At 42.8% G+C, this 13,891-nt stretch overlaps 2 protein-coding genes across 6 annotated transcripts in view; one reads left to right on the top strand and one right to left on the bottom strand.

Moving 5' to 3' along the window:
* The first annotated feature begins 6,565 nt into the window (after positions 1–6,565).
* On the top strand, positions 6,566–11,271 carry LOC106578645 (uncharacterized). 3 transcript variants are annotated; one of them, XM_014157677.3, is made up of 6 exons: positions 6,569–6,734; positions 8,133–8,198; positions 9,539–9,664; positions 10,078–10,191; positions 10,436–10,619; positions 10,776–11,271. In XM_014157677.3, exons 1-6 carry the CDS (start codon positions 6,600–6,602, stop codon positions 10,838–10,840), a joined length of 690 nt encoding a protein of 229 aa, XP_014013152.1. In that variant the 5' UTR covers positions 6,569–6,599; the 3' UTR covers positions 10,841–11,271. The 3 variants fall into 3 exon arrangements, with proteins under 3 accessions (XP_014013153.1, XP_014013152.1, XP_014013154.1); XM_014157679.3 differs by having other exon boundaries at positions 6,570–6,734; positions 10,436–10,550; XM_014157678.3 differs by lacking the exon at positions 8,133–8,198 and having other exon boundaries at positions 6,566–6,734.
* Positions 11,272–12,159: 888 nt separating this feature from the next.
* LOC100194819 (acyl-CoA dehydrogenase family member 11) overlaps positions 12,160–13,891 on the bottom strand; it is a 51,722-nt gene continuing 49,990 nt past the window's right edge. The window contains exons 21-22 of one of the 3 annotated variants that reach the window (XM_045701834.2): positions 13,763–13,852; positions 12,160–12,739 (exon numbers count right to left, since the gene is read on the bottom strand). In XM_045701834.2, the coding sequence (XP_045557790.2) occupies positions 13,764–13,852 (89 nt within the window). In that variant the 3' untranslated portion in view covers positions 12,160–12,739; position 13,763. 3 annotated transcript variants of the gene reach the window in all.

The following is a 13,891-nucleotide window of genomic DNA, read 5'->3' as shown; positions in this document are numbered from 1 at the left end:
CCCATGATTCCCGTGATATTTACGCTCCCCTCTGGCTACTTTCACCACTAAACACAATCTACCCACTGGGCAAACACTTGTTGTTTCCACGTCATTTCAACAGCAAAAAAAATATCTGTGGTGGCTGATTCAACATGGAAAACTGATTGCATTTGCAAAAAAGTCATCAACGTAAGGGAATTTCATTTTTTTTTCACCCAACCTTTAACCTAAATCCAATGGCATGGTGATTTTTTTGTTGATTTCACGTTGAATAGATTTTAGCTGACAACTCAACCGAAATGTTTTCACAACTAGACGTTGAAATGACATCTGTGCCCATTGGGTATTGTGATGCATGTAAGAGGTTCAAGTGAAACTCCATAGAGGGATTTGAATCTTATACAAAGTACTGCCTCTTCATACTGTATTGCCACTCCTCAGGAGATAGATCGGTATTACACATCTCACCATTTCCCTTCATTATATCAAAGGGTTTGCTTCCACACTAAATGGCATTGTTTGCCAACTCCTTGCTGCCATAGCAACGCCAGCATAGTGGCTGGATTATAAATCAGCGGAGATAGTGACCTTCACGATGTCTGTGCTCACACACACACACACACACACACACACACACACACACACACACACAATCACACACACACTCACATGCAAGCAGGGATGCTGCAAGGGACCACCCAAAAGTGTCTGAATGTTTAATAACTATTTTCCTGCTTGAGTCATTACTTGCAAACACTTGATATTCATCAGCTCTGAAGTGTTGAGTACTGAGTGAGATAAACACACAGCCATTGCCTCCAAGGGTAAACTTTCTGCCTCTGCTACCATTCACTTTGAGAGAGGGAGAGGGTATAGTGCGTAAGTGTCTGTGTGCGTGGGCATTTCTGTGTGTGCGTGTGAGTGTCATGATTTATCTCTACTTGTTTGTAGCTGTCGGGGAAATGCCAGAACATCATCACATCCCAGCAGAGCCTCTCAGCAGCCCCAAATGACTCCTTCATTCATAATCTGGCAACCTGACTCTTTCTTACTCTCTAACTCTCTCTGTCTGCCTCGCAAATGGCACCCTATTCCCAACACGGTGCTCTAACTTTTGACCCCGGCCCATAGGGATCTGGCCAAAATTAGTGCACCTCATAGGGAATAGGGTGCCATTTGGGACACAGGCCAGAGAGAGTTGTCTGAGAGGGGTTCATAATCACATTCACACTCAAATTGGAAGCTAATTAGTAGTTTTGTCAGAAGGAACCGAACGAACAGAATGGGAATCAAGCCTTATTTCGTCTGTGGTCTGTGAGAGAAGAGCCTGCTGATTTGCCGAGGGCCTTTGATTCTAGGAAACGCTTGGGGGGGCCCAGGTAACATAGACTCCAGATGAAAGATGAATGAACTAACGCTAGCTAGCCATTGATGATGTATTTAAGCACACTTCAATACTAAGTATGACAATTAGTCTCAGTCCAACAAACTTGCTGGCATGGGTGCACAGGCTTGGGTGCACAGGCATAGGCGCAGAGGTGATGTTGAAAGAGAGAGCGACAACAAGCTTCAACAACCTTGTCCAATGACAGATGCACAAATAACGCTGTATAGGTCTGTGTTGTGTAATTTCCTTCAGGCTCGTCCTTGGTTTTCTCATTTGTTTCCACCTGAAAGAAGGCTACGTGCTTCATGCTTCTGTCACACCTCAAAATAAGCTGTTGCTACTGAAGCAGTCACTCGATAAAAGTGAGAAAGCACGTTGGAGGAGTATTGATTGTGATTCAGACTCAGAAGCCAGGTACTAGCCTTACCTGCAAACATGCACCGCGAAAAAAGGAAAGAGTGATAATTGTGTTAGCTAACCTGAGCAGGCTATACTGGGATTAGTACCTGCATGACACAAACAGGGCTGAGGCACACCAGGTCAGAGCTGTTTATGCTCTTGCTCCTTCCACACACACGCACGCACACGCACACACACACAGCAAACATAATTTAGAGTGGATGGATGATGCCATTCTGTGGCCGGCAGAGTTAGGTGAGTCAAATAGAGGGCTGGATGGGAGAGTTTACGATGAGAGAGCTTATGCCTAGAGGCACCAGGGGGCTCATTGACCATAGCTAGGCCAGTTCACTTTCCATTAGGAACCCTCTCACAGCCTCAAAGAGCCAAGTAAACACGCGCACACACACCAGAGAGACCTACACCAGTACTATATAAAGTCACTGATTTATATCCACTTGCTTTCCATTTGCAGTAAGATTGCACAGTAAACCACATCCTGCCACAGTCTTTCAGCACCAGATCACCACTATTCATCTCACACTGAACAGGCCTATATGCTGCATGGGGAGAATGGATGGTCCCCAAGTGAGACAAGTCACTCCATTCCTGTAGCTTGAAATCATGAAAAAAAGAAACATTATTTTTGACCTGTAGAATTTATGTTGAAATTATGAGATGAACACAGTTGATCAATCAGAAAGGAATTAGGCCTACATTTTTTAGCAAAGATAGACATACAGTATATCAGTGCCTATACTATTTACATAACTATTAATCAGTAGATCAGTATATATTTTTTTAGCTTAGAATCATTCAAAGCGAGGCCTCCCGAGTGGCACAGTGGTCTAAGGCACTGCATCACAGTGTTAGCAGTGCCACTAGAGATTCTGGGTTCGAGTCGCAGCCGGCCGTGACCGAGAGACCCATGGGGCGGCGCACAGCGTTGGCACGCACTAGCAACTCCTGTGGTGGGCTGGGCACAGTGCATGCTGACACGGTCGCCAGGTGTATGGTGTTTCCACCAACACATTGGTGCAGCTGGCTTCTGGGTTAAGTGGGCATTGTGTCAAGAAGCAGTGCGGCTTGGTTGGGTTGTGTTTGAGGACACACGGCTCTCGACCTTGGCCTCTCTCGAGTCCGTACGGGAGTTGCAGTGATGAGACAAGACTGTAAAAAGCGGTAAAACATTTTTTATAATGAATCATTCAAAGCAAACTGAAGCCATTTTAATTTAGAAATACAACGGCTGACATTTCCTTATGACATGGCCAGTGTTTGTTTTGATCCAGATACTACCAGGCGGTGCTGCGGTGCCACACATTACCATGTCATAATTTAACTGTCCTCCAACCTGCTTCCTCAGACAATGTCTACGGTCACAGCAGACAAACACTGTGAGATGGAAAAATTATTTCTCACAAGGTCGGCAGGCAGACAGGCTGCCACTGAGCATCAGCCACACAGGCAGTGATGGGTGGCAGCTCAATGCTTACAATGGAAGATAGACACAGGAAATGGGGAAGAGGGGAAAACATAGGGAAATTGCTGTTCATATAAATAATGATTTTAGTACCTATTATTCTACAATTAATGAATTCTATAATCTCTCTCTCACATTACCCACATTCAGTTATGTTTATAATTCCAGTACGTGAATGTGAATAGTGTTCTAAATTATATTATCAGCATGTAAATGTGAATAAATAACCCAAAATGTGTCTTGATTTCTTAAAGTGTCTTCCTTTCCAAAACAAAAGCAAGTTGCTTTCCAAAGGAATGTCAGACTGATGGATGGTAAGTACATAAATGCCTCACATGTTGGAGTGTTCATACAGTGAGGGAAAAAAGTATTTGATCCCCTGCTGATTTTGTACGTTTGCCCACTGACAAAGAAATGATCAGTCTTTAATTTTAATGGTAGGTTTATTTGAACAGTGAGAGACAGAATAACGCATGTCAAAAATGTTATAAAATGATTTGCATTTTAATGAGGGAAATAAGTATTTGACCCCTCTGCAAAACATGACTTAGTACTTGGTGGCAAAACCCTTGTTGGGAATCACAGAGGTCAGACGTTTCTTGTAGTTGGCCACCAAGTTTGCACACATCTCAGGAGGGATTTTGTCCCACTCCTCTTTGCAGATCTTCTCCAAGTCATTAAGGTTTCGAGGCTGACGTTTGGCAACTCGAACCTTCAGCTCCCTCCACAGATTTTCTATGGAATTAAGATCTGGAGACTGGCTAGGACACTCCAGGACCTTAATGTGCTTCTTCTTGAGCCACTGCTTTGTTGCCTTGGCCGTGTGTTTTGGGTCATTGTCATGCTGGAATACCCATACATGACCCATTTTCAATGCCCTGGCTGAGGGAAGGATGTTCTCACCCAAGATTTGACAGTACATGGCCCCGTCCATCCTCCCTTTGATGCAGTGAAGTTGTCCTGTCCCCTTAGCAGAAAAACACCCCCAAAGCATAATGTTTCCACCTCCATGTTTGACGGTGGGGATGTTGGTCTTGGGGTCATAGGCAGCATTCCTACTCCTCCGAACATGGCGAGTTGAGTTGATGCCAAAGAGCTCCATTTTGGTCTCATCTGACCACAACACTTTCACCCAGTTGTCCTCTGAATCATTCAGAGGTTCATTGGCAAACTTCAGATGGGCATGTATATGTGCTTTCTTGAGCAGGGGGACCTTGTGGGCGCTGCAGGATTTCAGTCCTTCACGGCATAGTTTGTTACCAATTGTTTTCTTGGTGACTATGGTCCCAGCTGCCTTGAGATCATTGACAAGATCCTCCTGTGTAGTTCTGGGCTGATTCCTCACCGTTCTCATGATCATTGCAACTCCACGAGGTGAGATCTTGCATGGAGCCCCAGGCCGAAGGAGATTGACAGTTCTTTTGTGTTTCTTCCATTTGCGAATAATCGCACCAAATGTTGTCACCTTCTCACCAAGCTGCTTGGCGATGGTCTTGCAGCCCATTCCAGCCTTGTGTAGGTCTACAATCTTGTCCCTGACATCCTTGGAGAGCTCTTTGGTCTTGGCCATGGTGGAGAGTTTGGAATCTGATTGATTGATTGATTGCTTCTGTGGACAGGTGTCTTTTATACAGGTAACAAGCTGAGATTAGGAGCACTCCCTTTAAGAGTGTGCTCCTAATCCCAGCTCGTTACCTGTATGAAAGACACCTGGGAGCCAGAAATCTTTTTGATTGAGAGGGGGTCAAATATTTATTTCCCTCATTAAAATGCAAATAAATGTATAACATTTTTGACATTCGTTTTTCTGGATATTTTTGTTGTTATTCTGTCTCTCACTGTTCAAATAAACCTACCATTAAAATGATAGACTGATCATTTCTTTGTCAGTGGGCAAACGTACAAAATCAGCAGGGGATCAAATACTTTTTTCCCTCACTGTAGTTCCCTTGGGTTGCATTCCAGTCTAAGCAAGGCTTCCAAAATGACCATGTTTTTTAACTCTCCCATGTCTCCCTTTGCTGGACTGTCAGTCGTTCACCAAGCCTCCAATATTTATGTTTCGTAAAAAACAGAAACACTATCATCATCCTACCTTATTTGTTTCTATCCCTCATGCTTACCTGTCAGGTACCACCTTTTATGCATATATATATATTATAATGATATAACATTTTATTATATTACATTTTTCACAGCCATTGTATCTACAATGAGGGTCTCATGAGGCGGTAGTTACAATTAATAAACTCACCTCGTCAGTATTTCACAGCAGCACGTTTCCAATCATAGCTGAGGACAATTTAACATTCCCTTCTAGCCAAGAGGAACAGCGATAGAAGCGTGAATACATTAGGCCTTACTCTCCAATCTCCCTCCTCCCTCACTCTTTCCATCCTTTCCTACACCGTCCTTCACACAGGGTGCTTACTGTATTCTCCTGCCGTTTCTGGATCAAGACATTCATCCATAATGGCATGTTTTGTTTTCATGGCCAAATAAAACTACTAGACAGGCCCCCTTACATTCATTCACTCTACTTGGATACAGCCATATGCTTTCCAATTTGTGAAAAGCAAACAGTATGTCGGAGGAAATCGAATTGTATAAAAACACACCAGCATAAAAAATGTCTTGACAAATGTACAAGCACTGCAGTTCCCTTACAAGTGTCCATTGTGACTTACTGTAGACAAACCCTTACATTGATTGATGTACTTCTGGAAATGAAATACTATATGTGTGGACTACACATGCCCTCAGCACAACCAGAAGCTCCAAGCCAACAGAAAGGGTTTAAAGGGGCAGTCTGGGATAACATTTAGTAAAAAAAAGATTCTTCCATGAAAATATTTAAAGACATTTATTTCATTCGGGTGAGGTAGAGTAGTTTGAACCCAGTTAAAAGATCAATGCCTCTTCAGCGAACCAAGGAACAAACTCAAACCTATTGCTCTTTTCCAGGGTATTCTGAAAAGAGACCCACCAATCTTTCAAGTGTTGTCAACAGATGTTTGACTCTCTCTCTCTCTCTCTCTCTCTCTCTCAGCAGTTAAGGTACAAGCATTAGGGAAAATGGATTTCATTTGCTGTCCCGGGCTGGTGCGGGGGTGGTGGGAGCGGTTACTGAGGGAGGACCTTCAGATGACTGATGTGTTTTTGGAGAACCGCAGAACTGCTGGCTGGCGTAGAGAGAGCTGGGTTGCAATGTTGTGCAATGCTGTTTGTCTGTGTGAAGCTGGCATGGCCCCCGTTTCTCTGCTCCTCTGCATCTGGTCGTCATTACGTAAGGAGGGGAGGGTATAAAGCAGGGTGCTGACGGGGCTGGGCCCCAGTGCCTGGACCATCATGGAGGCTGCTCTTTGGGTGTGCCTAAGTTTTCTCTGTCTGCAGGGCAGCTTGCTCCAGTTCACACATGGTGCAGACTGTACTGGGACATCACAGGGGAAGAACTGTGTCAGCGGGCAGACCACCGGAGGAAAGGTAAGGGATCGGGACTCCAGGTTGTTCTGTTTTGGGGATGAGCTCCTTTGATCAGGTAGATGGAGTTGAAAAGTGTTGGTGCTGGAAGGAGAGATCCGGGGTGAGTGTTTTTTTGTACGGATTTTGTTATGTATTTAATTATTTTCATGATGAAACATGATGAAATTGTTGTTTTTACAAGCTATTCGAAACACTTCCCCAGACTCTGCAGTAACAACATTAGCTCAGAAGCCAAAGAAAGCCAGTAACTGCTATGGAATGCTTTCTGTTTCCATGGAGTGTGTGCATGTATAGTGGTTGAGGATGTGATATTTTGAGTGGAACACTTGCATGGAGTTAAACAGAGTTACACATTCCAGTAACCTGGAAACAAAGTCTCATTGTAACCTTGTCTCCAGTCGTACTATTACCAATGCCCCAAAAAATACCCTCGATGGAACAAACTCTCTGCAGACTTTTCGTGTGGCCACAGAGCTGTTTGAGCCGCCATATTTGCGGTTGACATTCTTTGTGGACATTCACCATGTTCTGTCCAACGGAATCATCCTCATCTGGCCAATAGATCCAGCAGATGCAGTATTTCAAATGAGGATTGTCACCAACAACATGACAGACTTTTGAGTCTAGATTTATTTTCCATGTGGAAGGTTTTATGTGTAATTACACTATTACAGTGTGTGCAATTATAAACTTCAGATGTGGTTGGACTCTCTTTTGCCTTGGGCAGCATTACTGAAGAAATCTCTTTTGAATTCAACGTTGAGTTTATTTGCCTGTGCCTTTTTCCACCAAGGTCACAGTGAATGTAGATAATGGAACAGAATATATTACAGAGGTAATTGACAGTGCTCGCCAACAACTAGCACAGGATAATACAGACTACGAAATGAAAAAAAGAACAGGGCGAGTCCATGTAATGAGGGATATGTGACCCTGAAGAGCACTCCACGTGCACTGGATTGTGGGGTGTACACGGCTTATGTACTGACCTTGGTACATAGTATGGTGTCCATATTGGACAGCCATATCAGTCTCAGCAGGAGTTGTTTCTGTCTCTTATATTTCCCCACCGTGAAAGGGGAAATATAAAACTTTGTTCTAGTGAAACCTACTCCTAACTCCAAAAATATGGTCACTGTTTTACCTCACTCATCCTGACAGGATATGGTTTATGAATTTTCTTAGTTAACCTAATGGTAAAACTTTAAATTATATATATTTTTTAAGGTGGGGGGGGGGTACTGTCATACCTACTGTAATAACAATGTAACGACATACAAACATGTTGTAACATAAACATATTGTAATCGCATATGAGTGGGGTTGGGGTGTTATTACATATGTGGAATAAAGAATAAATACTTTTTTTTTTCACGTGGTAAAACGCTCTTCTCACAGAATGCAGGGCTTGTGCGCCGGATGCCATCTGCTGCAAGAAAGACCCATAACCATAAACAGCCACAGGTATATGAGCCTCCCTCCCCACAAAGACATCCTACCACAGTCTGTTCTCTATCACAGAGGGATCCCACCTTGTACTGGATTACTTCCCACTCTGGGTTGGTGTGTGCATGACATATGGCTGTGTAACGATAACTTCCCAGGAGGCATTTGAGTCCAATGAGACACTAAGATCAATGCAACTAAAATGCTTGTTGTCCTAAGATATTGACTATTAATATTAAATATCAATTCACCAAATTCATTGCACACACACACACACACACAAACACACACACACACGATGCAGGTGGATTCGGTGGATAAGACATCTGTCTGATGCTCTGACTCTAGGCAGACGTCTTTGGCTGCACTTAATACAATTACATTTGCGGAAGGCATTTCATTTTTCCTAGAAAACCTTTAAATAGCTGAAATAAGTAAATGAAATCAATGACAGAATGGTTTGATTAACTGATAACTAAAATAGAAGTGCAGATGGCACTCTTTTGCTAAGTGCAGAGATGAATTATAGGTAATGCGTGTGTAGAGGAATGCTAGACTGGCGCAGCAGAGAGCTCAGCGTATCCCAACTCCAGAGGTTGTGAGTTCAAGTCCCAGGTGGTGTCATATTGAAAAGTCAGTACTAAGTGATCATGTCAAATGTAATCATATTGTCGTAAATTAAAGATTTTTTACAATATTTTAGCTGAACAGCGTACCACTTACCTTAAAACCCACATTTTCTTGTATTATTTAACTAGGCAAGTCAGTTAAGAACAAATTCCTATTTTACAATGACGGTCTACCCCGGCCAAACGCTTCCCTAACTCGGACGACGCTGGAACAATTATGCGCCGCCCTATGGGACTCCCGATCACGGCCGGTTGTGATACAGCCCGGAATCCAGGGTCTGTAGTGATGCCTCTAGCACTGAGATGCAATGCCCTACACTGCTGCGCCACTCGGGAGCCCTTACATAAAAAACACGTATAATTTGCAGTTACACATGCAAAAATCGCATTTAGCTGATTTCACAAGTTGAGCAGAAATGTTTACATGTAAAAATCAAACTCTCATGTGGAATTGCATTTTGACGTGAAATAAAGACGTGTTAAACTCATGTTGTCACATTTATTTCACAAGATCATGTTTTCACATGTGTAGTTTCGAGTTATCACGTGTCACATGTTTTGCTTTTACATGTCACGTTATCACATTAACTTCACATGCGATCACATTATCATGTGAAATTCGAGTTGGTCTTCTGTAAGGGCAGTGCATGCATATTATGCTTTTCAGCCATCTAAAAATGCTCCACGTTCATTAAGAATGTAATTAATGCATCATTTATGTCTTAAAAGATGTGGCTAGATGACATGCCATCGGATGTGCCATTGGACAGACAGAAGAGACAGTTGGGAAGGAACTCCCTCCTTCCTGGGTCCTTCTCAGCCAAGGGCTTCCCCAACACACTCATCAATGTTCAGGTAAGACTGGAGAAAGGGAAGGAGGGGAGATAGATGAAGACAGGAAGGAGAGGTCTCAAATGATCCAATGGGGCTGTTGTGTTGTCATTTCTGCGATCCCTTAGAAACGGTGGAGTAAGCAAGAATGCGAAGGTGCACTGGAGTTTTTTTTATCCTGAGTTGTTTTCGTGAAGCACTTGGTGTGCTAACACACCAGTGATGGCTAGTGTCATTGTAAATAGGAGGGGCTCATTGTAATGCCTGGGATGGAATAAATGGAACCGCATCAAACACGGTTTCCATTATTTTGATACCGTTACATTTATCCATTCCAGTTATTATTATGAGCCGTCTTCCCTTCACCAGCCTCCTGTGTAACATACAGTAGCCCCTTCTAGTTTCTAAATGATCCCACGGGAATGTTGTTCCTCCAGACAGAGCGGGCCAGGAGACACCTAGGCCAGTCTGGGACTAAGAAGAACAAGTATAAATCCAGAGTGGGATCCTTCTCTCTCCTCAGCAACAACAACCCCAGTGCCTCCCTACAGGTACACAACATTGCCACGACAACACAGGATCAGAGCATCATATGATACCGGTCCATATGTTAATATCAGAACTGTTTGTTTCGTGAGATCCTCAAACATACTGATGACATGACACAGTACATGTACGGTGTCCATATTAGGACCGCCTCAGTCTAAGCAAGAGTTGCCCAAGTCTCTGAGAGGCTATCTTAGCAATGCTCGGTCGACCTGCCTTCAACCTTGTGTCATGTCATTGTTCTTCCAGGTAACCAGAGTACGGAGGCAGGTGCAGAATGAGAGGAAGAAGGCGAAGCCAAAAGGACGACCCGGAGCGTATTCCTTAATTTTACGACCCGCCGCACCCCAAACAATCCCCCTGAGTAAATCAATCGACTATCCAATCAATCAAACTTTTTTGTCCCCAGAGCTAAATTCTGTTTGCAAGCAGGGTAAAAATGTTAAGAATACAGAGTTCATGCAAAACAGTTAAAAACCAATTACACAAAATAGTTAAACTGTTTACCAATCTGTTACATTTTTTTGTGACTCTCTATCTAAAGTAAATGTTTGACGTGAACAAATAAATAACTTGACTCTTTCCCCAGGGACAGAGATGCAAGAGGAGCGCACAGAAGAAAAAACAGGATTGTTTGTTCCTAAAAACATTTAATTAAACAAGTGATTTGCTGAAGCGCTACTGCTTTAATAGTTCATGAACTGTACTTTATATATTCTCTTTGTAAACATATTGGTTTTACATGTATTATTTTAAAATGTTATATTATAATATATACGTATAATAGAAACACATCGCTGAGGACAAGTATACAGTTTCTTTGAGAGCCCCTTTAATATTGTCTTTTATGATCTGCTGATTTACACTTAAATTATTTTATTTTTTTACAGAATTGTACTTTTGAAAAGGTGATTCTTTGGTAATTCTGTGCATATATCAGATTCAAATGAAGGCAAAATGTAGGAGGATACTTCATGAGAGCTTTCCCCAGCTTCTACATCTGCATTGCTTGCTGTTTGTACAGCGCTTTGTGACATCAGCTGATGTAAAAATGGCTTTATAAATACATTTGATTGATAAGGCTACAGAGGGTTGTTACTTTCAGTTTAGTCTATGACAGAGTTGGGCTTCACCTTGACAAATGGACTAGTACATTTCACTATTCAAAAAAAACAGGCTGTTCCTTTAGTCCAATAAATCTTCCCAATTCTCCCTCCCTGTTGCCCAGTGCAACACCTTGAATTCCCACACAGCGGGATCTGAGAAACTACCAGAAATTATTCAGAAATTGTGGATTAGGGGGGAAAATGTCACTGAGATTCAATTACAGATGGTAGATCCCCAAATGGCAGCCTATTCCCTACATAGTGCTCTGGTCAAAGGTAGTGCACTATGGGCCCTGGTCAAAAGTAGTGCGGTATGTAAGGAAGAGGGTGCCGTTTGGGTTGCAGAAAGTGAACGCCCAAGGCAAGGAGGATCAGGGGCAGAGTCTAAACTAGCAGGCAAACCTTTGTGCTGAGAGGGCGACTATTCTTTAACATTTATGGGCATTGGACCAGTTGCTAGCGAGGAACAAAATCCTCAAGATGTAAGCCATCCGTTTTAGAATATGGTAGAAAAAAAAAAGAAAAAAAAGTTGTTTTATTCATTTGGCCAGCACTAGGAAGCTCATGACATAACTAACGGAGATGGTTAGAGTGTTTTTGCACACAAGTTAAGTCTTGAATGCCCAGCAAAGCTACGGTGTGAACGTACTGTCAGAACAAGGGCTTGGTGACGCCAGGGCAAGGATCCAAGGTGAGGTCCAAGTCTAAGGTGTCCATATTAGGACAACCTCAGTCTCAGCAGGTGTTTCAGTCAATCCCTGGCATTATAGCCACAAGGTAATTGTAAATACATAAACATTTGTGTTGTGAAACATGCATATGAAAGAGTCCTTGCGATAATCATAGTGAATTCAAAAAATGATGCGATTTACCACATATCCAAATCTTTATTTACATATCCTATGAGCATATTAAGGCAGTGTATGTCATTTTAGTTATAAATTACTCAATTTTATTGAATCCAAAAACATGATACCCCATTTTGTTAGCGTCGTCTGTAGTCCAGCAGACGCAACACATGTTCTACCAGATTTTCATACCATAATACAGTAGACTGCTATTCCCCCACAATCACATTAAGGCAGAACAAGAGGTGATCATGTTTTAGATATGCAAATCTCAGAATCTCTGTATGTGGAGATCTACGATTGGCATCCACAGTGACTTGTAGGTGAGATTGGCCTGTCAATCAATTGCCGTAGCTCCCGTGACCGATGAAGCTCCTTTACGGCACTATTAATGTGTTAAAACCTCTATTAACCCTTCCGTTACCCTGCGGTCTGTCTGAGGGCTGCCTGTGTGTTAACCCATCCTGTTAACCCCTGCAAGACATCACAGCTTGGCCTGGGCTTTTCTCATCTGGTCCCTGAGCTCCAGATGGGCGATGGACGACATGTGCACCTCGTCTGGCCCGTCTGCTATGCGCAGAGTCCTGGCGTACGCATACCTGTGGAGGGACAAATGGGTCGTATTTATTATTGCACCAAACGGAAGAAAAGGGACTGAAACAGAGAGGCACTACCGGAACATGTTCGATAAGAAACGCTTGTTTTCGCTTCAAAACGTTTTGGTACATTTTGCTGGAGTGTGCACTGATGAATGAACCATTGTCATACTCCATCTGAACAATAACAATTATTATTTAGAACATACTGTAGCTGATTCTGGTGATACAGCAGCATCCTAACGTGCAATAGAACACTGTATGGCTTAAGACCTCGCATCGACAGTTAAATACCCTGTAGCCTTGAGAGAGAGAGCGAGAGAGAGCGAGAGAAAGAACTTGGCCACATTGATACACCTTGTAAGAAAATGCCACACAATGTTAGCAGGAGGTCAATGTCAACTTCTGTGCAATATCTACAGTACATCAGCTCCAGACTGGAAGATTAGGCTAATACTGTGTGTTAGGATAGAAAGGAGTAATTAGCCTATTGTCAGATGAAAGTGTAATTTGTCTTCTGACAATAGACTCTATTAGTACTGTAGTTTGCATTTGAGACACACAAATTGTAATTGATCATTGATATTCAAAGCCATTTCCCTATGCTTTCCCCTATTCTTCCCCATTGCCTGTGTCTATCTTCCATTGTAAGCGTTGAGCTGCCACCCATCACTGTCTGCGTGGCTGATGCTCAGTGGCAGATTGCCTGCCTGTCGACCTTGTAAGAAAGCATTTTTTCCATCTCACAGCGTTTGTCTGCTGTGACTAGGGCTGTTGGTGACCATATTACCGCCACACCGGCAGTCATGAGTCATGACCATAGTAAAATTCCACGTGACCGCTGAGTCACGGTAATCTCCTTTTATGCACTCTGGACATGCGTTGGCAGTACCGAACTGGCTATCGCCAATGTCCTGGTACTCAGCGCTCCGTTGTCCCTCTAATCACTCTGACATCAATGCAAATGCAATCAAATATCTAATCAAACACTTTTCATCGAAACAGTATCCTGCGTTTAAAACTCACCTCACTGTGATGATTCATTTGAAGAAAGAAGTTCAACAACAGGTTGAAACTGAGTGGAAAACATGGTCGTTGTGGGTGTTGTTTCGAAGCCTAACAACGAAATGGACAGCCTAAGGTGATGATTAAAGG

This window comes from Salmo salar, chromosome 19 (genome assembly GCF_965601325.2).
Source record: "Salmo salar chromosome 19, fSalSal1, whole genome shotgun sequence".
NCBI lineage: Eukaryota > Metazoa > Chordata > Actinopteri > Salmoniformes > Salmonidae > Salmo > Salmo salar.
Note: the sequence above shows the minus strand (reverse complement) of the source record. Positions and strands in the feature narration are given on the sequence as shown.

Excerpts from the sequence above, each read along its gene's own strand:
- LOC106578645 (XM_014157677.3), top strand. The coding sequence starts at position 6,600 with ATGGAGGCTGCTCTTTGGGTGTGCCTAAGTTTTCTCTGTCTGCAGGGC. Across the intron at positions 6,735-8,132 it reads GGCAGACCACCGGAGGAAAG|AATGCAGGGCTTGTGCGCCG; the intron begins GTAAGGGATCGG and ends CTCTTCTCACAG. Across the intron at positions 9,665-10,077 it reads ACACACTCATCAATGTTCAG|ACAGAGCGGGCCAGGAGACA; the intron begins GTAAGACTGGAG and ends TTGTTCCTCCAG.